Below are 27,036 nucleotides of genomic sequence, written 5' to 3'. Positions count from 1 at the left end.
ACTTCTGGCTTTGTTACATTTTGTAGAGTTTTAGATAAATATATACACATGTTGAGCTCGCTGGGAAATGACCTATTTGGTTATGTTTCAGATGAACAGCATCTGACTGTGCTTGCTGGAGAGAAGCCCTCCCTGTCCTTAGCAAATCCATTTCCTCCTTTTAAATTACAAGTAAAATCATACAAGGAAGAACAAGGGAATATCATCAGTCTGGTTTAACTCAGCACTGGAAAAATGTGACCCCTTAACCTCATTAGACCAGAGAGTTTGAAAGGGAATTTATCCAAAGGGTGCATTTTGACCCTGTAAAGCAAAACAAATCGAGTTAGCTATTTTCCTAGGAGGAAGAGTATGCAGAAGGTTATGTAGCAGGTCAGTGCAAACAACTGGAAGTAACCACTTCTTTCTTGGCTCATATTTTCTCATAAACACAAATCTGAGCCTGCCAGATACGCAGCCCAGAGTTTTCATTTGCATGCTTCTCTGTGTTGCAGTCCCCATTTTTAGGTGGCCAGCATATTGCTGGATCTTTCTGGAAAATTATAGGTAACTCTTGCGCTCTGTTAAAAAATATTAAAAAACACGCTAGTAAACTGAACAATAAAAATAAGAGTTATATGGATGTACTAGTTTCCCTGCTAAACCTTACCTTTACCTGTTAACTCTGCATATCCCTATATGCCTTATACGTATGGTTAAAGTAAGCCAGACTGTCATTCAACACCTTTCAACAGATTAATCAAAATTAGGGAATGGAGAAACCAGCCTATTCGTATTGGGATATGGGCACAGGGATATGACACAGGGAATACTGGTGCAAAGTCTAGCCACGTCAGGCCTGGACCCCCCAGGGAAGTCCCATCTTCTGTAGCACGTCTGACCTGCTCTTGCTCCCCCCCTCCCCAGACACTGTAGCTTTTGCAGTCAGTGGGCATACTGCATTTCAGCACCATGCAGTAAGGGGGATGTGTTATCAGCAGTTCTTGTAACAGTATTATTTAGCTAAAGTTTCTTCTCTGCTCACATCGTACAAAGCATATTGTGCTGCTGAGAAGAACTTGTTTTCCTGTAGTCTTAGCCATCTTTTAGTGTTAAATGAGTCTCTCTTTCTCCCCACATCCCTGCAAGATAAATAACAGTCTGTTCTATTTTACTGTATTTTATTTTTGCAGTATATCAATTACACGAGTCACAGCAGACATCTCGCTTGCCAAACGCTCAGTGTTAAACAACCCCAGTAAGCATGCGATAATAGAGCGATCCAACACAAGATCAAGCTTGGGTAAGTACCTGTAACGATGCTATCTACAAATTTGCTCTCTATTCATATCTGTAAGCTAAAAATAGCTTTCTCTCTGGTGTGAGAAAATCAGAATTCAGAAGCCCTGGCACTAGAAATTATTTTAAAATCACTACCAGGTAAACTTCATATAGTGCTGATTTTGGTTTATCTTGCTTATGTTCAGTTTTCATGTTTTGCTCTTTTCCTCAGTGGGGAGAAGTAACCTTCCATAAGGTAAATAAAATCTCAAGAGATACTATTCTGGTTAAATAGAAATGACAGTTTCAGAATACCTGAAATTATATGGATATTATTGATATTACGCGTTATCTTTGATAAGATTAGTAGTAATGATAGCTACTAATATTAGACCTGAAAAAAAATATTGAAGTACACATCTTCTGAATTTTGTATGAGTTTAAACTACGAGAAATAGTTAGTCTCATAGAAGAATTATTACAAAAAATGAAGGATGGAAAAGGGGAGGTGTTTTTAAAAAACTGTATAGCTAGGATTGTAGCGTACATATCTGTCATCTTACAGGGGTCTCGTTGTACTGAAGCTTGTCCAGTTGCATAATTAATTAAATGTTTATTAACCAGAAAGAAAAACAAGCTTAGCTGGGAAGTTTTAACTAAATGTCACCATCTACGGTACCGAGGGCTACACTGGATCTTGTCATCCCAAAATGCCCTCAGAGTAAACAGGAAAAGGTGGTCACTCATGTGGACTGACCTCAGCCTTTCCTCTAGCACAAGGTGTACTATATCCGAGATTCTGCTGCTGCTGCTGGCTCATTCCTTGTGTAGATGCACCAGGAGGTAACTGAAATGAATCTCGCCAGGAGTCTATGTACTCGTGTTAGGGCACTCAGCTGAGATATGGGACACCCAAGTTCCAGTCCCTCCTCAGATACAAAAAGGAGAAACTTGAACTTGATTGTCCAAGGTTGCAGGTGAATGTTCCAGTCAGGTTTCTGTCTTTAAAAGGCTGCAGATTTCTCTTAGCAGGCTTTGAGAGAGCTTGGCTTCCCCTGAACACAGGATTGTATCTTGAAACCTTGGAAATTTTGTGGAACAGGAAAGGAGTCTCATTCATCCTACTAAATGGGTTCTTTATCAATTTTATAACAAAATTTCTGAGTACACCTGTACTTTGACTGAATACTTAACATTTGCCTAGTATAGCTGTCCTTCTTAGAATGTGCTTCTCTGCCTTAAAGAGTTTGACTTCCCTTTCTTGAAAATTTGCTTTTTAAAACCCTTGCTTTCAGCTGTGTGGAGGCTGTGAATCTTTACTTGCAAGTAGTCTGATAGTTTCCAAGTATGTCTTATTTTAAGTGTTTTCAAATATCAAAATGCAATGTACTGTAACAACATAATGAATATCTTTACACACAAGAATATTCCTCTATGTGAATTTCAGTCTTGTCATCAAAGTCTGTTTAATAATCTAATGAAAAGATAAAGTGTCACTTATTTTGAATAGAACTGAAAATTGGTAATAAGGGTGGAGGTCACCCAGTCGTGCAACAAACAGAACCATGGTGATTAATTTCCCAACCTGAACATCAAAGCATGTGGAATTTTGTGCAATACTGCACAAATATATGCAGCAGTAAAAAAAAATATCATCTATTCCTCATGCAAAATTATTTTCATATGTGTAAATCAGCTATCACAAAGATTTATACAGGAAAAAAAATCTATAAAAAATAAATGCAGCCCAATCATGTACACCTTTATCTCATGGAGAATCTTAACCTTAAGAACATCAACATCTTTTCTTTAGGTCAAGGTATTTTTTTTGATAGAGGTATTTAAAATGGAAGTTCTGACAGAACCTCGGTTGGAGACACCCAAAAGATCACAGTGATTATCTGTATATGTAAATATGTGGATAGATAAATATGTCTCTCTAGTTTTTGTAACAGGCCTATTATTATTACCTAAGATTTCCTGCTACATACCAGGTTTTCAGTTGCTTACAAATGTTCTAAAAATTAACTGATTTATAAAATAATTTTGAATTATCTTGGGAAATATTAGAGCAACTAGGTCATTTTAACAATGAAGTTAGGGTAAAAATTAATTTTACCTATGTTAAAATATTATCAAAACCTTTTCTTTCAGAACCTGTAATAATCCCGTACTTCTAATAATGTAGCAGGGTTTTCAAGTTTGGAGGTGAATTGAACAATATTTCAGTTACCTGTTTCTGGGCATTTGTTAGGAAAATCTCTGAGAAAACTTGACCAAATTATGAGAAGCTGCCATTAACACATGACAAGCTTTGCATCTAAATTGCTTAAAGACTCGGCTCTCCCTAGACAAGGTCCAGCAATGATGCTGAGCAGAACCTGCCCCCAGCAGACTGGATCAGGTCAGCCAAGCAGAACTAAAGCAGGAAGGTGCTCATCTCTCAGCTTTCAATCCCTACTTTGCTGTGCAGCATGGAGTGTGGAGTAAAAAGTTGTTTACTTTAAAGATGTTCAACTGGAGGAGCAGGTGGCTGGGCTAAGGGAGAAAGGCAAGTAGTGAAAATCCATATGGAAAAGTTTGGAGTTACAGGGTGGGAGCTGGAGTAGTTGAATCCACTGGTGAAGTACCTCCAGGGTCTGTGCTCCAGACATGGGGTAAACCATGGGAGGACAAAAACCAGCCAGGAAGGAAGTCAGGGAGGAAAACCGAGATATGATAAAACAACCTGGAGTCAGAAAAGGCAGCTGCTTTTGTAAGGTGATGGGAAAACCCTTGTGCAAGGCAAAAGAAAGAAAGTATAAGGAGTGTTACAGCCTGCAGTGTATCTCAAGGTAGAAATAGAGTCAGAATCAGAAAATATCATTGTAGCCTGCTGGTAGGTGGCCTCTTCTAGCAGTGGTTCACAAGGAAGATGACAACATACCACTGCTGTGAGTACTTAGTTGGCTTAAGTAGCAGAGGTGAGTGGCAATATCACACCATATTGTGGAATTTCTATTTTTCAGTTTGTGTGATGAATTTGCTATAAGTCAACAAAAAATGCTATTCAAAGAGTATTATTAGATTTACAAACTCAAGTTGTGCAAAATAAAGTTTAGGAAGTAATAGTAAGAAGGTTAACTGTGCAACTTTTTAGTATATTTAGGTTACGTATGCTGTGATTCAGTCTTCGGTTATGTGTTTGCAGACTACATGTCCACCAGTCCTCTGCCTTAGTTTTTTTTTTAAATGTACAAACTATTGTGGGGAATTGGAATTGCTCAGTGAATTGCTGTTTTGCTTGCTATGAAACTTGTACAATATATGAGGCAAGAAACTTCAGGAAGGCAAATCAAGTTCTCTAAAAGCACAATAGGGCACTTTCAAGTTAATTTTCGGGGGAGCAGGACAGAAAGAGTGATTTGACCAAAACCTTTTGTGGCACTAAATCAATTGATTTTAACAGGAGAGATTTATTGAATCCGAGATTGAATTCCTGATCATAAAGAGGAAACTCCTTCATCACCCATCTTCTTCCCTCCAAAGCACTCATACCCCAGTAATTAAAACACACATTTGGGATGTAGGGCACGCAGAGTCAAGCTTCTGCTGTATCTGGTTTAGAACAGGGATCTGAATTTCAGTCTTAAGCATACTAAGCACTTGTCTATCGCTGTTGGTTCAGCAGATGTTGATTCTCTGTTGAAAAAAAATGATAGCCCCAGTGGGAGAGGGGGGTCTGCTGCCTACAACCCAATAGCTTGTAAGCTACAACACTGCAGCATGATGTGCCACGGGCCTCTCCTGAATCCCAGCAGTCTGCACACCCCACCCAGCGCCAACAAGTAGCCCCCTCGACACCCCTGAGGGCTCGGTGCCAGAGGTGGCACCCTGTAAAGCTCACCAAGGTAGTGCAGAGCATGCTGCACCTGCAGCGTGGTGACTGCCCTTGCCTGGAGCCAGAGCCGGTGCCAGCGGAGAGTGGAGGCACAGAGGGAAGGGGCATCCCCTTGCTCCCTTTCCTGCCAGGCCCCTCCACGCTGCCTCCCACACTGCCAGTGGCAGTCCTAACTCGCTCAGACAGACGTGAGGTGCAGTGCTGAGGGGTGCAAAGGGAGACTCTATTTTTGCTGGATTAACTGAAGAGCCCAATGCAATAATGGCTTTTGCTGCTTCTGATAAAGAATTCCTATACAGTATTGGACTAGTTATTTACAGGCTTTATAAAGATGGCTGGTTTTTTTCACGGTGTTTTCTGCACGCCTCAATCATGATTTGTAGAAGTACTAAGTATTGTGGCTGAAACTGAGATTCAGGCTTTGAACCTCTCAAACAATAATGTATGTCATCAAAATCAGCATGTTGCATGGTAATGCACTGATATGGAAACTGCAGATGGAAACCAGGCAGTACTTTATGGACTACTGGAACTACTGTTGGGTACCTTGTGAAATACCAGCCTTATGGCTCCTCATTCCCCAGAAGTCCTCTTATTTTGGGCTCTCCTCTTTGCAGACATTTAACTGGGGATCTATTCTTTTCATTCCCAGCCCAGTTCAAAGAATTTTTCCCTTCTCTCAGATCAATACTGATATGATGTACTGACAGTACAGAGCAGCATCAGGAATGTCCTGAGTCTTAGTACTGACTTCTAAAAGAAGCTTCAAGGTTACATTTTGGAAGAAAGAATCCCCAGAAATCAGGATTTCCTGTAGGATGGCTTCCATTTTTCTAGTTTGAATGTAATTTTTACTATGGTAATTACTCTGAAGAATCAAACACTACATTTCTGAAATTGACACCCCCCCCTAATTAGTGATAACTTGTGATTATTCTTTGTGATCGATTTTCTGTCTTGAAAATACAAGTAATTCCAGCTTCTCACCTAACTGGGATGTTTCAAAGTGAAAAATCATTTTATTGCATCAGTAAAATACCACCACAGTAAGTGCCATAAAATAGTTTAGACCACAAATAATTTATTCATTCTGTTTTCAGAGAAAGATTAGAACAATGTGCTCTAAATGAAACGTGAAACACATATTTGGCAATGAAGAGAAAGTAAATGATTAAATAGCTGCTTATCAGTTGACAGTGTATGGAGTTGAGTACTGATTGAAACAGCAGCCTTACAGAAACAACTTTATTATATGTTCAAGCATGCTGTGCAGACCACAAAAGGTTTGATTTAAGAGAGCTATCTTGGAATTTCCTACTTTATTAGTACTAGCTTTGCAGCCAAATAATATTCTCTTCTAATACAAGTTTCAGTCATAGATAAATCATAGAGTTGGGACTTGGGTTATGTTAGTTCTTTTCTAGTATCTGCTGCAGTTCTGCTAAGGGGTCTGGGAAGTGAATTCTTTCTATACCTACATTTTCCCTTGTAGAAAATAAGAATAATAGGGCCTTTTCTCCAAACCACTGCAAAAATAAGAATTTTGGCAAACACTGATTTTTTTTGTCCAGACTATCTACAATGACTTAGTTTTGGTCCAGGTATTTTAAAATGGTACTTGTTGCAATAAAATTTGATCTTGTTAATTAAAAATAGGGTTTGTTTTGGTTTGTTTTGTTTTGCTCTGAATGGGTCTCCTGACTGCACCACTGTGGGGACACGAGGGAGATGATATGCTCTCTGTCTCTCTCCTCCTTGAACAGTCAGTGGTGCGTGGACTGAGACCCATGTGTTTACTTCTACATCCAGGAGCATTTAAAAATGGCTTTTTATTACGGCAATATGACTCTGCAGAACTGCTTTATGTTAATCCAAATCCCTCCCCCCCCCCTTCCAAGTTTAATGGGAAGCTATTCCTTTACTCACTCACCTTTGTGTAGTGGTAGCTCATGCAGCTAGGCAGTCAAACTACTGATTTACCCCTCAGTTATGCTCACGTTCCTGAGCAGCAGTTGTAACTGCAGCAGAAAAGGCTATTTCTTATACTTTTGAAAATATATTGTTGGTTTTTATGTAAGTATCATTTTAGTAAGTGTTCTATCAATGAGTTAATGTAGTGCAAAGGTAATGTGCTTGATGTATTAATACCAAATACTTTTTTCTGGGAAATAAATGAACCTCTTTTTGAGAACTCTTACCTTATCACCCCATATAGGTTTGCAGTATTGTGCATGTTGTTAATAATTGTGCATAGCACAGTAAATAGTGGAGTGAGCACCATTATTTGGAACTGATATAATAGATAATCCAGAATTAATTTCAAGGAGGCATAGACAAACAATGTGATCATCAGGAGTAGGAATTGCCATGAGGACTGGATTTACAGGATTATAGGGAGGTCTCAATGGGCTTAATGCTACACACACCTGTCGACTGAAGGTTTGCTTCTGTAAAGGAATCAGTTAAAAATAGACTTGGGATTTGACTAATTGGAAAGCAATGCTGAATAGTCTAGTGTAAAATTAAGGAATGCAAGGATTTTATAAAAATAGTGTCTGAGTCATAAAGATTTAGGAGGACGGTACAGTTTTATTCCTCTCCTATATGAAAGCTTGTTTCGTATTTGGAGAAATGTTTACTTGTCAATACTGTTATGTGCTTAATATGTGAAATGCTAGAACTAAATTTAAGGAAAGGGCAATTGATTAATTTCTTTAAAAGCCTAGAAGAAATCTGTAATTTTGAAAAGATTTTTCTCTCCAAGAAGATACAGTACATGGTTAAATCTCATTCACCTGAAAATCAGTCCCTGTTGGCTTAGTTAAATTTCTGTATGTACGTATGCCATTTGCAGAAACTGCTGAACCAGCTTTGTGCTTTTGCTGCATTTCTTCGTCAAAAGGACCCAAACCTTTTTCTTCTTGTTTCTGTGTATGTTACGCTTGTTATAACCTTACCTCATGCTATATGCTTTGTACAAGAACCTGATTGTCTTGGCTTTTTCCATTCTTTGCTTCATTAATGCTCTCCCTATCCAGATGTTTTGGGTATGTATACAAGCTTGCAAATTACTTTTCCTGCTGTTTTGTGTTCAGTGCTTTATTGTACCTCACAGAACCACCGTGTGTTTCTCATAACTGGCTCACTGATAGACAAAAGCCAATCCTGTGCTGTGTTGCTAAGTATTTCTTCTAGAAGATCTTGCTGGTTTCCCTTATTTGTTTTCAAGTCGTTCTAAAAATAAAGTTGAGATTGACAAGTAAACACTAAAGATTAGGTTTTCCACTGTAAATTTCTAAGGCATGTGCACCTAATCTACATATTCTAACACAGACGTGTGAATGCTGATGTAAAATACGTCGTCATGTATATGGTAAATCAATTGCAGTCAACTGTCTGGGAATCTGTTTATTTGCTTTCTATGTGCATATGCAATAACCTGTCAGACATTACATGCACCCAATTTACATGTGCAATTGAGTGCCTACCTTTGGAAAGTTGTCTCTAGGAAATGTACGGAGCTCCCATTCACATCATTAGGTTGATATCCCAGAGTTTTGTCTTCTGAAAATGAAGCATAAATGCTTGAACAAATAGCAGTGGATTATCAGTGCAAATTTCAATCTTGTATTTTTGATTTCTTGATATCTGTGTGAAAAGCCAGTTGAATGCTTGAAACTATGGTAACAATTTATTATATATATATATACACACATTATATCTGTATGATAATGTTATTATGTATTCGCCATGTTGGTAATTTAATGACAGTTGTTTTATATGATAAGTTTCAAGTAAATGCTTCCCCAACTATAATTTAAAAATAAACTTAAAAGAGTGCTAGCTAAGCCTTATAAGAATCCTTCCCTACTTACAGAGGCCGTGAAAGAATGTAAAATTGGGATTTAATCAAGAGTGTGTTTCCATTCCATTTCAAAGTCTCAAGTTGAAAGAGAAGAAAAAAGGTGTTCAATGAGTTATGGAAAATTCTGATTGTCCCTTTATAATTTTATCTTCAAGATATCTGGGACAAATGTCCAGAACTCTCACTTGCAGGCATTAAATCCTCAGATACGGTAAAGTAATCTCCTAAACCTGAAGCCATTTTGAACCAGAATGCTGTAATATAGCAGCCAAGAGCTTTTGGGTTATGAGGATGTGGCTACGTTTCTTTTTGCACACAGATGGGGAAAGAGTAGCATGAAGATCCTGAACCTGTTACCATTTATCAGCCTCACTTGTCTTAAAATGCTCTTTTATCCTGCTGGGCCAGCCTTGGTTTTGTTAACATCTAAGGTCAGAACCTCTCTAATGAATTCTCCAGGTGGTTCTGCGTTAGAAGTTTGATACTAACTTTCCAGTATTCTAACTTACAAATAATTTTTTTATATAGTATTGGCAAAGTATTTTAATGACATTTCCCGAGTGTTTCCAAAGGATATACGGAGGGAGGAAGAATTCTTAATTTCTCTAAATTAGAGATAGCTCTGAGCAACATGTCACTCTAGTTTCTCATGGTACTGCGCTGAAATGTTTGTGATTAATAACTATATTGAAACAAAACATGTGCTAGAGACAAAGCAATGTAGCAATGTGTTAGAAAACTTTTAAGTTTACAGATACCTGTATAATAACTAAGATACCTGGATAGGTGAATGATATTTTTTTAGCAAGTTAGCTGTTTGCTTAAGAATACAGTTTGCTTCCCTTAAAACTATTCACACCTGTAGTTTGAATTGATCTAGTTTGGTTTTTTTCTCCTAGACTCATGGAACTGATAAGAAGTTAGTGTCTGTGTGTCCTCATTTTATCCAAGACTAAGGGTTTGGGTTCTGTAACCAGAATGCAAAGAAGTCTGGGTTCATTTCTGTTCTCTGCTAACAGAGGCGTGAACTCATAATTTCCATCGCCATGACAGGGCTATGATCACCTTTATGATGGTTGTCAGTCGGTCCTGCTGAGCTTACGCACTTTGCATAGTAATTAAACTTTCTCTGGAGAAAGAACTGGAATCCACGTGTTTTGCCTCCCACTCTAAGCATCAGGCTACAGAGTCAGTATCCCTCCCACTCAGTAAATACGCAAGTGTTTTGCGAGTGGCACACCATCAGCAGGAGGGGTTGAATAGCCAGCGATGGAGTGGTTCCACATCCTATCTGTGAGAAAGGCTGAGTGTTTTCTTTATGTCTGTTCTGAATAAAACAGCAGACCTAGGGAACACTTACTTAGTGTCTATGTATGGATCAGAGCTGTAAAAGCCTATAGTGTTGCACTGAGTAATGAGGCATAGTGCAGAAATATCCAAGTTAGCGCCAGCCTGACGTGATGATATCCATTCTGAACTATGCAGAGACGCTTGCTTGGTCCCCTGGGCAAAATAAATGTTAGACTGTTTCTTTGCCCAGTCTTACTATCCCAATTACTCGGTAACAGAGTGTAGGGGAGCTTAATGACGAGAGTAACGCTACGCTGCTGCGTGGCACCTTCTGGAGCATCTGCAGTTCTACCTGGCGCAGTCATCTCAGTGCAGCTCTCCCTTGCTTGTGCAGTGTTCATCCGCTCGTGTTTCTGCTGCAATCCGCTGATTTCAAGCTTTTCCATTCATAGACCATTAAAATCTACTTCCAGTTTAAACCCAGCATAAGAAGCATCATTCCAGGAATTCTATTGTTTTGCTAGCCCAGAGAAATAGAGGAGGAAATAGACATTTTCATGTCCTATTTGGTATTTATAAATGACACTATCTGTTTTGTATTTTCACATAATTACAGTATTGCATTTCAGGAGATGTTAGTCCATTATAAATAGATCTTGGTTATGTTGAGGTTTCCAAACATCACATTGTATCTGTAAATACCACTTGGACGTGTGTGTGCATTCAAGCCATCTGAATTCTGTCTAAACTGAGCCTCAGCAGGCAGGAAGAGGAAAACCCTGTTTTCCTGCAGCACCTCACCCCACAGCTCCCCTTCAGTGGAGCCCAGACGGGAGCGCCAGGCAGAGCAGCAGACATTCTCTTCTCCTTTCTGCCTTATCCCTCGCAGGAGCCCCATCTGTTAGGCATGAGTAACACATGCAGCCACTTTCCCTGCAAAATATTGTCATCCTCCCACTCCCACCCTCCCCTTTTTATGTAACAAGCTAGTGCCTAAGGGATTTGGTTGAGACCAGAGAAATATATTTTCAAAACTACCTTTATGTTAGAAATTTGATTAAAACCTGTAATCCAGGTATCATCTGGCCCACTACCTGAGGATTAAACTAGAGCGTTTATTCCCTCTTACTTGATTATGTTGCCCTCCAAGACTTTTTCCTTCTTAGCTGGGTGTGTTGGAGGGAAGTCACGGAGGCTTCTGCTCCCCAGCATTGCCCCTGGTGTGGGGTGGGACACGTAATCGGGACTGGAGACGATGGGGCAATGCAGTTTTGCTGTGTCTTTGCCTTTACTTTAGGTGAGATTATTGTAATGTATTGTTAAACATTTTCGCTTGAAATTCACTTTTCCAACCAGTGTGAAGAATATTTGTCTGCCCCCATAATGGGATAAGCCATGCTCTCATTGCACTGAATTTCTGTTCATTTCCGGGTACAGTAGAGATATTTGGAATTAATATATGGGAGTAAGTTTAAAGTGCAGTATTTAAAGTTGGCCAGAAGATGTGTACTTCTTGTTTCTTAGAGTTGAGCCCCTATTGTATGGAATAAATAGCTGAGTGCTCCTGTCATTTCGAATACATTCCCTTTCTGATTACCAAGGAGGCCATATCAAATAGATTGTAAGGGTCACTTTAAAATCTGATAGCTTATTTCTGGTTTTGAATGTTGTAGCTGGGCTGCCAACATTTCATGATGGTTGTCACAGTAGATCTAAATATGTTTATGGCAAATATAATTTATTGGAGTTAACTGTTACAGCCTCACTGTTATGCCTCTTCAGTACATTGGAAGGGACATTAGTATAAATAGATTATATTCATGAAGGTGGGAAGATTGCTAAGCTATTACTGTGCTGCTTTGAAGATACCACACTGTCATTGTTCTCAGCTCCCTATTTTAACTACCAGTGACATTTGTGTTACTATCCTCACATGACATTTAGGGTTCTTTGCTTACTTTGGTCAAAAGTCTGAGAGAAAATTTGTGTTGAGTCTTGTTGGGAAAGAATCTTTACAGGTATAGAATTTGTTTTTTAGAGATGTTGCTAAATAAAGATGAAAACCAAAGCTGCAGCAGTAGATAAAGCCTTTGTCATCTAATAAGAGAAGCTACTATTATTTAAGTAATTGCAACAATCTTATGTGTAGTAAAAATTTAGAATACAAGGAAGATTTGAAGCAAAATGCAGGCTTTTCCAGAAGCTGAAAAAGTACTCTTAAGGGACAGGAGGTCAGGACCTCTTTGGCAATCTCTGTGGTGGTTTTTTTCATCAATTCTTGACTGGAGAGATAGAGGCGGAACACATTAGTTCATCAACCATGCAGTGTAGTTCCTTGAACTTTTCTCCCATACCCAAGTTAAGAAAAATAAATATTGAAATACTTTGTAATCAATGGAAAAGATATCTCTCCATCTTTGGACTCAGGTGGAAACTACTGGTTCATAGGACCATAGTTACCTGCAGTTATTGCCCTGGGTATGTTTCACAATAGAAGATACCCTGAGGCATGCTCTGCCCTGGCAAAGGGTTGTTTCAAAAGGTGTAGCAGGAAATGTAGTTCACAGAGATGTATTCTATACTGGCAGAAAAGTGCTTCCAGCAGTGTAGCAAATACTGCTTCCCCAGACAAAATTATGATACACTGGCAAAAAGACAGATTTTGCAGGTTATAAATTGTCTTGAATGAGGGTTTTTAGCAGTCTGGAATGGTCTTGAAATGATACATTAACTGATATACTGACTGAAGTGTTGAGCCTGGTTTGAAATTGCAGGAAAGCAATCCAAACTCATCATCAGAACAGTATGACAAATTATCTCTGATATGTTTATTCTAGTTGTCATTTGGACTTAAATTAGGGATAGACTATTGACTATCTTCTTCTAAATCACTGAGGTATTCAGTCATTCCAACAATATCTCTGTGCAACGAAGTTGCAGAAAATGTAATCATGAATGTGCCAACAACAATCAGAAGTTCTGTCTTCAAAAATGTGGTCCTAATTCAGACAGCAGCTGGGCCACAGTGCTTTTATCAACAAGCAGGAAAGCACACACCGATGCTTTCCATACCAGCACGCCGTGCACATCTTGCAATGTTCTCTGCTGTAAAAGACTGACTGGCATGTACTCAGCCAAAATTGGGGATAACTACAAACAGATGGAGGTTATCTCTAATAGATCCAAAACAATGTCAACCTCCTCCAATAGAGAGCATCATATATAGATTTTCTGATGGCCATTTAAGATTTTACTTCATTTATAAAATTATTTTAGTATTCACCTATTAATTTGGAACCAAAAGATTTTGAGCTAAATGGAGATTAGCTGGGATGCTTTGGTCTCTCTTGGAAATTTTGCAACCTTATCATGGTATCTAATTGATTCAGTTGCTATTCTAAGATAACAAAAATTAATCTCTTCACACCTCTTGAAAGAGACTGTTTGCTATAGAAAACTCTCTCTAGCCAGATCAGATAGGCTGTGTTTTCAAGCAGACGTAATGCTTCTGTCAGCAGAGATGAAATGATGATAGTGTAATTTCAAGAAACTCTCTAATAAATAAGTTTTTGGTACCTCTTGTTGATGTTTAAGATTCTGTTGGTTATCTTCTAATATTTACTTTGAAGGGGCTAGATAATCTAATCTAGTTTTGGTTCATAGAGTGTGCACAACCTTGAAAGGGAAACCTATATGAATGACACTCTTATCTGGCTCTATAACCTTCTTTATAGACTTGCACAAATCATCCAACTTCTGTAATTTCTCTGTGAAGTCAGCCTATAGCAAGATTTGAACAGGAAAATGTGATTCCGTTTAAGGATGATTTTGTTGTTATAAGATTTAGTTTTGTTTCATTTGGGAATGAGGACAGTTTCTACATCACTTGTGAAAGCGGATGCAGTCCATCTGTCTTGGAGAGGTTTGCCCTGGAATCTACTGCCAATCAGGCAGGGTGCTGAGGAGCTGTGAGCATGAGTTACCAGAAGATAAGATGATATTTTCTGGGAAAAATCACCTTTCCAGACCTCCTGGGGTTGTGAGAAGGATACCATAGCATTATTTGGAGTATTGAATTATTATTTTTTAAAAAGTATTTTACACATAGTAATCAAATTTTTAATATGGTACCATACTGAGGCCAGTATATGAACGAAACACTGTTTTCCAGAGCTTTGATAAGTTGAAATAAATGGAAAAATAGGAGTTTCTGCTAATATAGATACCTCAGTACATCTCAATGCCTACCTAGGGCACTCCAGTTTGGGCAAATTGAGTACTACATAAGATTAAAGTTTGAGCTGAAATTATTTACATGTAGGAAATTAATGGCATAGTAATATTACCATGTGATGCAGCAAGCATTCTTACCGTTTTTGTTCCTTACATACGTGGACTGGGGTCTTGTAAGAAGGTATCTCTCCAAGCTGGGATTGCAGGAAGCAGTGGAGGTGAGAGAGGCAAGCAGCCCTGCCTGCAAGGGCAACAAACCAGGGGCAAAATGCACTCGTTAACATTGCATTCGTTTCCCTAGCATGCCAGGAACGTGCACGGCTAACAACTCCTGCCAGCCTGAGGAGGAGCAACACACCACTTAGACATTTTTACATTTCTTAAAACTGATTGCCTTTTAATATTTTCGTAACTCTAATTTTCTACTTATCTGCAGCTGAAGTTCAAAGTGAAATTGAACGGATTTTTGAATTAGCAAGGACACTGCAATTGGTAGTGCTTGATGCTGATACCATTAACCACCCAGCTCAACTAAGCAAAACCTCTCTGGCTCCCATTATAGTATACGTAAAGATTTCTTCTCCTAAGGTAAATATTTTACTGATATTCATGCTGTTTCAGTAATTTATTTTTTCTTTTCTTTTTTTTTTTGGTCTTAAATGCAGATAATCACGCGTCCTTATTAAAGTTCAGAGCTATATATTGTTATTGCTTCCCTTTGGATGGTGAAACATTATTAATCAAAAAAAGTATCTTACCTCTAGTGTTACCAAAACCCATTTTGGAGATGCTGTAGTTCCAATGCTTTTTTAAATTGCGATTACACTTTTAGTATCAAGCACGTACGTAATGCTAACAGTTTGTTGAATCAAAATACAGACATGAAAGAAGGATTTTTACGTAATGAATATCAGACTGACTGGTAAACTTTAACGTCTCCTGGTAATGTACTCTTTCATTCTGCGAAAAAACCTGCACAGACCTTGTGAAGAGACATTTGAAAGAGAAGAATGAATTATGGAAAGAGAATTCAGGAGAGCAATTAAATAATTTCAACTTCGAAATGAACAAAATGAGAAGCAGTAGAGGGAAATAGGAGGGGAACTTTTTAGTGCTCGTAATAGGAAAGGAGATGTTGGGAAATAAATGAAAATTAGCTTGTTCGGGATGTAAACAGCATGGGAAATGCTCCTGAAGCCAGCAAATGAAGAATTGGATCTGCTCAAGTAATGTAAACATTTTAAGTGGTTGTATATGTACATTAAGTCTGAACCTGCTCACTTTTATTATGTCATATTTTTCACAGGTTTTACAGAGGTTAATAAAATCTCGAGGGAAATCTCAGGCCAAACACCTTAATGTTCAGATGGTGGCAGCTGATAAACTGGCACAGTGTCCTCCTGTGAGTTCCTGTTAATTTATGTCTCCTCTTTGAAAGGTGCCTTTCTTTTCAAGCACGAGGTTAATTATGTAATTTCTGGGAATGTTTGCCCTCTTCTGGCCATATTTCACTATTGATTTTTTGCAGAACGCCTCATGAGGTCTCTGGGCTCTGCACAAGGGTGCAGGGAAAAAATCCTAGTCACGAGCAGTTATTAGGATGTGTGCTGAATACATTCACCTCTCAAAACAGCTGAGCATTTGTTTTACTTGATGATTATTTTGGGGTTATTGGTCTAAAAATGAACCCTCCTAGTGACTGTGCTTTATCTCTGGTAGTTTAGGGTAAAGCCGGTGGTTTAGGTAGCTCCCTTTGGGCTTATGTCACCACAGCCCATCACTGCTGACGTTCTTGGTCACAGTTTTGGCAAAGAGCTGTTGGGTACTGTGTATCTGAGAGCTCTGCAGTTCTTCTGTTGATGTGCACTGCAGCAAATTCTTTCAACTTCCACTTACAAAATGGAGATGATGAGACCCCAGCTGTGATTTAAACATGGCAAGCATTATTACCTGCATACTCAACTGTCAAGAGTATGGGTAAGAGACCAGAAGATGAAGGTTCAGTTCAGTTGCAGATATTAGAATTTGCTATAGTTACGGAGCTGAGTGAGGGGGATTTTTCATCATTTAAGTTCAAACATCTCAATTAAAGAGACGAGTATCCTCAGGTCTCCAGGAAGTCAATGAAGAAAGCAAGAGACCTGCGTAGACTCTCAAAGCTGTCTTCGGGAGGACTCCTGTCTCCCTGACCAGGGAGGGAACAGAGGAAACTCTCTGCCTAACTTTAGTGCCTGAAATTAGACCATGTGACCAACCTCTTACCTAATATTTGTACGACACTTGGAATCTGGATGATCTGAATTACTTGTGTTTCTTACTATTATTAGTAACTGATCTTAGTTTATCTTAGTTTTCTCTTAGTTATTCTAGAAATGGGGAGTAAATCCCTTTTCTTGCAGATTTGTTCAATCTGATTTGTTCAAGCTGCCTCTTCCTATGTTCTTTGACTCTTTGTGCATTCCTAAGTGGAAGTCATGAGGCCTTGCTTTAGCAAGTACAACATTAGTGCTGGTTGTGATTGCTGTCTTTTATATCAAATGCATTGGGAAAAAAAAAACAAAACAAAACAAAAACAAAAACAAAAAAGGGTGAAATATCTTAACACAAGTATTAGAAATGCAGTTCATTTTTGATGAATGGGAATTGCAGTCGTTAATGTCTCTAGCTGATCTCCCTTTAGCTGGTGGTTATTCTCACTAAAACCTTTCCTTTATCAGGAAATGTTTGATGTAATTCTTGATGAGAACCAGCTTGAAGATGCTTGTGAGCACCTTGCTGACTATCTGGAAGCCTACTGGAAGGCCACACATCCACCTAGCAGCAATCCTCCTAACCAGCTTCTCACTCGCACACTTGCAACAGCCACTCTTCCTGTTAGCCCAGGTCCAAATATTAATTTACAGGTACAGTTTTTATGCCATCTCTTCTTTTTTCTTCTATCAACTTCTTCCTCTTCCAAAGCACAGTGGTAGTATGATACTAGAATATGCTGAATATGTTTTGCTGTTGTTAGTAGAGTAAGAGCTTTTTCAGCAAACATTCGCCCATTTTCAGTGTAAAAGGCAAATACAGGCACATTATTGTTATTGCTATTGTACTCACAGTAGCATGTGTTTGCGTATTGACTAGGGGGCTGGTTTTGATTCCGAGGACTAAACCAGCCTGACTGAAAACATATGGTGATGTGAAGTGGAATACTTAAGATTTTATTGTGCCCAGGACACCACTGTGCCAGTAATAACATGTACCAGCCACAAACATTTTTATAACTGGCCATACGTAATCCAATCAGCGGAATAAAACTGGGCTAATACTATGTGTGTTACAGCCTCTGGTAACTATCTGACTGATGGGCACACTATTGCTAGCAGGCAAATCCCAGCCCCAGAGGCCCTGCATGACAAATTGGGTTATGTACAGAGCAGATCCACAAATGTTGGAGGGAATCTGTTCCTATCTTCCCACAGGCTATAAGAGTTGTAGAGGTTGAGAATGACTGACTGTATTGAATTATAGAGGTTGAGAATGACTGACTGTGATGTCTCAAGGTCAAAGTGGCCCTTCCAGTGTTTCCTTTGTTCTTTTATTCATTGGCCATTGCTGTGAAAAGAACATACTTCCTTCAAGCCAAACTCTTACATAAAACCTAGTCCAGCTGCACATTGTGCAGAAAGACCTTGAGAGGCAGTATGTTCTGAACAGTGAGGGTACTGTCTAGCGAGCTGGGAAAAACAGGCTTTGTTCCTACCACCACACTGACCTGCCTGTTGACTTTGTGTCCCCTTTTTTCTCCTTCAACTTTTGGTTTGTATAATTGTATTAAGGTTTTCAGCATAATGAAATCCTCTCCTTTTTGTATGTGTTGCATGGCATGACATGAGGTCTTTAAAGATGCTACTTTATAAATATTATACATAGCAAGTGACGCCTTGAGGCCAAGAAGATCACAGTGGGTGTTAAAATTTCTGTGTCCCAGCTCAAATAATGGCTTACTACATCTAAATTTCCACCTAAATTCTATATATGCCCACAAATTATATACCTATGTCTGTTAAAATTCATAACTTTGGGTAAGAAAAATGCCTCCTTTTAGAAAATCAAAGAAAAAAAAAAATCTGCACCCAAATTAAAATGCCAGAAATTTGCTTTTTGTTTTTATGGTCTAGGAAAACAATTTTTTGTGTCAAAGAATTTATTTCCCATTAGAAGACCACAGACTTGACAGATTTGTTCTTTAATAAGAAAAACTGCTTCAGCCACCTTGCAGGATATCTCCTTCTTTTGCTTTTAAAAGCAGTTGAGGGAAAAGAGACTGTAAGCTATGGCTCATTTTCTGCCTTTTTTTCTGTCCTCAGAGCTGAAACACCCTGAAAAAATTGTGAGCTGGAAGAATTTCTGAGTATGAAATTCTGTATTGTTGTGTGCAGACTTGCTAGATAAACTTTCTTTTCTTTGTAGACGTGTTTATTATTTTGCTCAAGTTTTTTTTATGCCTTTTGGCTGTGGATTTATAGTTCATGTACTCATTTTATTAATCACACTCTCTGGAGAAACTATAGAGTTTTAATAACACTTCTATGAATGTGATGCTATCTACTTACAAATTAACAGATTTTTATTTTAAGGACTAAAAATGAGAATGTATTTGCAATTTCACAGTTTGTTTGTAGGTCTACTAATCCAAAAGTGCGAAGCAGTGGGGGTCCCTTATGGAACACAAAACTTCTATGTTCCTTTTGTTTCATTTCCTATGATATATTTTCAGTTGACATCTCAAACCTGAGCCTGTCACAGTCTTGAAATAGAGTGGGTTTATTTTCTAATCACGGTGGCTGAACCCATTCTGTCAATAGTGAGAAGACCCTCTATTTGGAGAATTTAAAGTCTATGTCTGTGCCATTTTTGTGCACTGCTCTGCAGAGAAAAACCATGCCACCAGCCATTTGGCCTGGAGGGGCCACATCTGCACTGCAAAGCATTTGAGTCATTCTCCCCTGGGTCCAGTGCAGCATCCCTTTGGACATAATTGTTTTTTGTGGTTTTTCAGTCCCGGGTGTACATTGTAATGAGAGATTTGTGTTGCCAGCTGCCAGAGTGGTATTTTTATAGCATGATGCTGACTGTGTGCATTGCATGGCACGAGGTGCTTGAAGGTGTGAGGCCTCCTGGGACTGTTTGGAATTAAATCAGTGAAGACCATACACCTCCTGTCTATCTGATGTAGAGCTTTGGAGCAAACTGTCCTGACAACTGTTCTCAGGTTTCTTCTTGTAGGGAAATAGTTTAGCTAATGCCAAAAAGAAGACTGGAGCAACCTCATGCACATATGGTGCAGGCAGTTAGGGACCACTGGATGGAAATAGGGAGCAAGCCAAATTGTCTCGGTGGACACAGACTTCCCTCTCCTCTTTCAACATTGCTTAAACTTCTTCCCATGAACCTCTACTTCTTTGAAATTACAACCTGAATAATGAAATGGGCTTATCTCAAACTTTCTCCATTTTAGGCAAAAAACTTTGAGATTGGGCCATAAAATTCCTGCACTGCAGAATCTAATCCAAATCAGAGCCCTAATTTGAATATGAACCACAAAGCCAGACCCTAATCCAGATTCAAACATTACCCACTCAGTGTCCCTGAAATATTTAGGGAAAGTTACTGTCAATGAATTTGCCCAGAAATCCCAAAAGCCCTAACACTATTCTGAAATTGCAGGTATTGGTTCTAAATTTATTCACTGTGCTCCTCCACACATACTTGTCATAGAAGGTGCATCTGAGTTTGTAAAAGTAGCGTTCTGTTCAAAGCAGGTTCAAATTTTGCATTTGTTCTCAAGCCACAGCAATAACAGAGTAGTCACAATTATATATATAGGTACATATATATTTGGCATTTGACCATATGAGAATTAAAGGGTTTCATGTGTGTACCCAGTTTATGTGCCTTAAAAACAGTCATGGTTGTGAACTAATAAAAATGTGTTTACACATCCAAAGCAGGCATTGCTTTAGCCTCTTTAGCTTTTAATTTAATTTCATTTATAATTCACCTCTGTTGAGTCATTTCTTTTCACCTTGAGCACATATATTCATGTTCACAATTACTACATTCCTTTTCTGGCAAATCAGAATCATCTTGAGAATCATAAATACAGGAACAAAAAAGAAATTTGGCTGCTGTTTCTGTTACCTTGTTCTGATCTATACCATTTGTTTCAAATTAGGAACACATGGAGCAACCCAGCTAGTCGCTGGGAAGTTTACAGAACAAAATGTTATTTTAGAAAATGAAGATTTGTCAAATTTATCAAATTGCTGATTTGAAATATGTTGCTTTTTATAAGTTTCTGATAAAATACAGATTTGTTCCTGTCCAATTTCCTGTCATTTTACTTTTTGGGTTGCTAGGAAACCCACCTGCCAGGATCTGCGGCTGAAGGACAAAACTTCCTCCTTCCCCTAGCTTTTTTCCACAAAATAAAAAGACAGAAAGAAGATATGTCCGTGAGCTGCCCTGGAGGCAATCCTTATTTTTAGATAACTCTGAACATAGGAGGGCAAACTTTAGACAAACTTTGGTAAATTCAGAAGAGTCTCACAAACAAACCCTGTATAAATCTGTTAAAACCTACTTTTATTTTGTGCCAGTAGAAATGATTTTGTCTTGACATTCTTAACCTAATGTGAAAAGGATAATTCAATTTCACCATAATCTATTTCTTAAAATTTTGCAATTAAGGTTGAAAAGTCTTTGGCTGTGGCTTGGGAATAAAAGCAGGTTAACGTAATGAAACTGCCAAATGAGTTAAATAATGCCGCTTGTTCATTTTGCAGTGATTTCAAAGCATTATGCTGGTGAAGAGTAGGTTTGTTATTACCTGTTAATTTTTATTTCAGTCTTTTAATAGTAGTGGTGTGTTAGGAAATTCTATAGGTGATAATATCGCTTTCCTCCTGCTTTTCTTGGCAATGGTCTGTATTCTTGAGCTCTTAAAATTATAAGTTCAAAGTTTAATTTTTCAGTACCATGAAGAAATAGAATAATTGCTGAGAAAAACAGAAGGCCAGTGATAGTATTAGTATCATAATACAAACTTCATTCATACCAGAGTCAATTCCATTTTTTTCTTTAAAAAAAAAGAGCTACTCGAAAGAGCCAAGGTTTTGTACTTTGGTTCTCTGCTGGAATCCATCTCCTCAGCCCTCTAAAATAATTTTCCCATAGTGGCTGTTTCCAAGCAGGTGCCTGTGAACTCTCAACTGATACCTGCCCTCTCCCGGCATGATATATCCTCTTTAATTTTTCTGCAGCTTGTCCTGCTCCTGCATGCTCTCTTTTTGTCTGGAGTGTGGTAGGCAATTATTGCGAACTGGAATAGTCAGAAACACCGCAGGAGATGAGAAAGTGTCACAGAATAACCTGAGTGCCACCCTCCATTCTGATGAGAGTGGAAGGAATGGTTTGTATTATAATACTGAATTTTCAGTAAGCGTTGAATTCTGATGTTTTTTCTAGTTTAGATTCAAAGTGGATTGTTGTGTACTTAAATTTTATTGGTTTCATGGTACTTTCTAGTTGAATTTGATACTGGGGAAAGTTTTTAAATGTGAACTTCATGTACGTGAACTTACTGCTGGTTGTGATAGCAGGGATCTCAAGGAGACCAGAGGAATGACCATTCAGTCCCTGAACGCAGTGGTTCACAAATTGAAGAGGAAGCACGGGTTGAACCCATCAAGAAATCCCAGCATCGCTCTTCCTCAAGCCAACACCACAACCATCGCAGTGGTGTTAGAGGCCTTTCTAGGCAAGAAACTTTTGACTCAGAAACACAAGACAGCAGAGATTCGGCTTACGTAGAGCCAAAGGAGGACTATTCACATGACCACGGTGACCACTATGATTCTCACAGGGATCACAATCATAGAGACGAGTCCCACGGGAGCAGTGATCACAGACATAGAGAATCAAGGCATCGCTCAAAGGAGAGGGACCGCGAGCAGGACCACAATGAATGCAACAAACAGCGTAGTCGTCATAAATCAAGGGACCAATATTGTGACAAGGATGGGGAAGTGATATCAAAAAAACGTAACGACGCGGGAGAATGGAACAGGGATGTTTACATCCGTCAGTAACTTTTGCCTCTGGCAGTCTTGTGTTTCTTTGAAGTCTTGTAACAATGCCCCTTGAAAATATCTTTGGGTTCTTCATTGCAGAACATATGGTATCCTTCTGTATGCTGATTTGTATTGCTGTTGCTTGCATAGCAATAGCATGAAATAGAATATTCATATACTTGTTTTTTTGGTTAGTGCTATATGAATTAGCGTAGTACAACTGCAGAGCTCCTGATGTTGTACTATGCCATTTTTCAAGCTGTTTTTTGGTAGCTGCCACTTGAACAATATCTGTTGCCATCAAGGTGTTGTTAGTGTTTTTTAAAAAAAGGTACATTTGATGTTTAATAACTTCCTGTGTATTCAGCAATCCAGAATCGGCACATAAAAAATCTAAAACTTTTTGTCTGCTCTGATTTTTAGTTTGTATGCACTTGATTTGCATATTGATTTAAGAGCCACTATCTGTTGCTTGTACCTCTGGTGGACTCCATTTGAAGACAGAATTCAGTCTTGCCTTACACACAGGGGATCATAAAGTCGAAACCTGTTTTCTATGTACTGGTACTGTGTACTGTATATACAGTTTATAAATGTTATTTCTGCAGACACCTTCTTACTATATAAGTTTGATCACACTGTTTTAGAGTCCTAATGCCAAGTCAGCAGATTTGCTTTTGAATTACTGGCAACTGGAACTAGCCACATTTAGGAAATCTGTAACAGTGTTCAACCTAAATTTTCTTCTGTAGCAGAAAGCTTATACTTACTGTAAATATGAATGAGTGCTTGAGATAAAGGGTCTAACTCTTATACCTTATGCTATCCTTGCAAACCCAATTTTGCATTTTAAATTTATGGTAAAGATAACGAATTTATCACTATAAATTATTCTTTTCTGTACAGGTTACAAAATTGCAATGGACCCAGCTTAATTTTTGTTCTATTGTCAGAATAATAGAGCACACATGACAGAGGTGTGTATGTGAGTGGGTGCGTGGTGGATGGGCGTACGTGTGCATGTGCACGTTAGGCAGCAAAGTGTGAGAATCTACTGAAGAAAACAAAGGTTAGTCAACAGCCCAAGAAGTCTGTTTCTTCATTCTGTCTATTAATTTCAAAAACCAAATTGCAGTCAGGGAATATGAGGGAGTTTACTGACCCGGGTAATTGAGAAAGCATAAATCTGCTGGCTCTTTGTTGAGACTTCAGGAGAGTAAAAACAGGCAAATGTTACTGTGAGTGTTTCACTGGAAATGTAAAATCTTTGTGTTTTAGAGTATTTGTTTTAGTAAGAAAAGTTTACACAGCTTGTGGAGAGTTATTTTGTTGGAAAATAAATTTTTGTAGCTTCTCCACTTTTTCTACACTTGCCAATTCCTCTGCCTTCCCACTTTGCAGCCAGCTCACTGCTTTTGCTTCACCTAAACTGTTGTGCTGCTGGTGAAAACTTAGAAAAATGACTGTGACAAAATACTTTTGTTAGGAGCTTGCTAGAGAAAATGCGTTGAAATCAAAGGGAGTGAACACAGTTTGTTTTGCACTGAACACATGTTGCACTGGTAAGTGGGGGGAAATTCACTATTATTTTTGACTATAAGTTCCATACCCTTGCCTAGTGTAAAAGCTGTTCTGCATCACATATAGTCTTTGCAGTAATTGTATGAATGAAATACTTTTTGTATTTCACTGTAAATAGCACATTATATAAAGATTGTAGTGGGATAATAATTAATTTAGCTGGAAGTTCTTTTTATTTATTATTTTAATTCTGGGAATATCAGCATTGCCTGATTTCAAATATCATTTTAGTGAAATGGATAAGATATATGGCAGGTGCATGTTTTCTCCAATCTCCTATTCCAGCATCCAAGCAATTCAGTTTAACTCCCTTAAACATACTCTGTCCTCCCTCTCCCTCTGCCACCCCCCTCCTGATTCTTTATATGCATTTTTTACAAAACGTAAGAGTGTGAAATTCTGCTGTCAGATATCTGGCCATTCCTCGCAGTACTGGCTGACTGTTGTGGTTATTCAAGGGTAGTATTTGGCTCAAAGAGTGAACTGTGGGGAACACAAGGAAAAGGTTATTTTTCTAGAAATAAAATTCTCAGCATTTTTTCCAAACATCACTAAATGACTTTGTAGACAAAGGAAGCATAGGTAAGTAGATCTGTTGTATTACTAAATGGATATATAAGAGTATATATACAGTGACTTTTGATACAAGAGGATTTTCAGGGTATCGGTGGAAAATGACATTGAAAGACTTTGTTGTTTGAATCATATCAGATCACATGTAAATGGGAAGAGAAGTTACATTGTCTTGCTCTATATAGCCTGGCTTTAGCTATTTTACCAGCTTCAGTAAATGCTGTTGCTCCCTATAACTGTTATATGACAGCTATGTCCTCTAAGAAGTGATCTAAGGATTCCACTTCAATACCTTGAATTTTTTGTTTGGTTCTTTTTTTTTAAACTTTTGCTCCAGAGAGTATTTATTTTCCACCTTTCTTAAAGTATTTTCTAAGGAATGTTTGGCAGAATTTCAAGGCACTGAGTAGTGTATGAAAACCATGGAGTAGGTAGCCATGTATAGAAAAATAAATGAGAAAATAAAGAGCATAGTCCAAGCCCTAGTATTTAAGTATGGCCTATATATTGATTTATGGAATTTAAATCTCTTATCACAAAAAAAGGCATGTCCCAGTCCAACTAGTGAGAGAATCATGTTTCGTATAGTGCTGCTAATTATGTACAGACAACATACTAACACATGCATTTCTTAGGCAGATTCACTCAGTAGGTTTTTATTAGCCTTGCTAAGATACTTTCCTTCAGTTACTGTTTTAAGAGTGACAAATCATTTGTAATGTGAGCTTGTACTACACATATTGCACAATATCACCTGCCTGCTGAGCACTACTTTATCAAGCACTTTAACAGAATTATTTCAATAAGAAGCTTTAAAAATACTCCAACTGGAGGACATATCAAAGGTTATTGTGATGAAATGTCTTTGCAAAATTTTGCCAACAGGAAGTTTAATATTATTGTTTGCATAAGGATACCAATGAGTTCATATTTCTGTATCTGGTTTGGGGAGCTTTGAATCTGAGGAATGGTAGAGGTCCCAGTGAGCTCCAGAGTCGTCTTATGTATGTGTGGTACAAAACAACCTGTAAAATTTCTATTCAAATGAACTAAAAAGGTAATAGAACCAGTGAGACAGAAGGATAGTTAAGTGATACATAGGCCTTGTCAGTTCTCGCTCTGTATTTTTCTAATGAACTTCAGTATATAGAAGGAATGAGATGCATTTTAACAGTTATGTGTATATATGTTAGATGTTAACCTTATTTTTGTATGTCTTTTCAAATGAATATGCATCAGTGCTGTTCAGCAGCCCCAGTCTATCCTTTATCAGTTGTTTAGTGTCACACAGACATCATGGAAGAAAGATTTCTCGAGGAGGGATGGGAAGGAGGTGAGAGTAACAATCTCCAGACCTGTTAAGGGACAGGACAGTGGAGATGAATAAGCAAACAGGTTTGTGCACAAAGGCAGCATCAGTAGGAGTTAAGACCTGAAAGAAAATATTTTTAAATCAATACATAAATTATTGCCGAGAAATTTAAAAATTCTTCTAGAATACTCATGAATTCATGTTCTATGTCTAGAATCAGGAGTTCAGAATTTGTGAAGAGTTCCACAATTTTTGCTTCTCAAGGTGTAAAATTAAATAGTTTCCCCTAAGGATTTGGCCCTAATTAATGAAGACCAGTTTTAAAGCCACAATGAGTTTCAGCGGAGTACCTGTTTTTACAGAAGTCTGTAAACTCTTAACCTGTAGGTTAGCCCTTATTATAAATGGAGGATACAGAAATGAAATTCCACTCATCAAACCCCCAATAAAAGTAGAGACCTTTTTTTCACTTCTCCCTGCATATCTGGTTACTCATCCTATACATGCAGTTCCTGCCCAGGTCTAATACCCTGCCCTTTAATACTTACTGTCCTTTATGAATTTGTTAGTAATTATCATTTTTAAGCTCCGTTGGTTTGTAAGGTCATACTCCTGTTCTGTGACACCTACAGAGGTTTTAATGTGATCCATTATCATTCCCTTAGCTGGAATGCAGTGAGTGGTCTGATTGCTTTTAATCAGTGTCTGTCCCAAAGTAAAAGGTTAGTGTAAACCACCTCCTCTATTAGTCACTAAAGCCTCTTCAAGACTTACTTGGGTTTGTGGTTACATTTGACATCTGATTGCTTTTACACATCCGGCTGAAAGCTATTTCCCAAATGCTTTTGACTTTAATTGTATTCTGTCCATGAAAATAAAGCACATTGCAAAAAACTTTATTACATAGTCTAGAGGAAGAACA

General features: G+C 38.2%; 1 protein-coding gene across 8 annotated transcripts in view; it reads left to right on the top strand.

The window, feature by feature from the left end:
* Nucleotides 1-24,006, top strand: part of CACNB2 (calcium voltage-gated channel auxiliary subunit beta 2) — a 257,991-nt gene extending 233,985 nt beyond the window's left edge. For all 8 annotated transcript variants that reach the window (XM_074834404.1, XM_074834379.1, XM_074834394.1 and 5 more), the window contains 5 exons: nt 1,173-1,282; nt 14,965-15,116; nt 15,835-15,930; nt 17,246-17,431; nt 22,178-24,006. In XM_074834404.1, the coding sequence (XP_074690505.1) occupies nt 1,173-1,282; nt 14,965-15,116; nt 15,835-15,930; nt 17,246-17,431; nt 22,178-22,666 (1,033 nt within the window). In that variant the 3' untranslated portion in view covers nt 22,667-24,006. The remainder of the gene's footprint in view (nt 1-1,172; nt 1,283-14,964; nt 15,117-15,834; nt 15,931-17,245; nt 17,432-22,177) is intronic.
* Nucleotides 24,007-27,036: the final 3,030 nt, after the last annotated feature.

Source organism: Strix aluco, chromosome 1 (assembly GCF_031877795.1).
Source record: "Strix aluco isolate bStrAlu1 chromosome 1, bStrAlu1.hap1, whole genome shotgun sequence".
NCBI lineage: Eukaryota > Metazoa > Chordata > Aves > Strigiformes > Strigidae > Strix > Strix aluco.
Note: the sequence above shows the minus strand (reverse complement) of the source record. Positions and strands in the feature narration are given on the sequence as shown.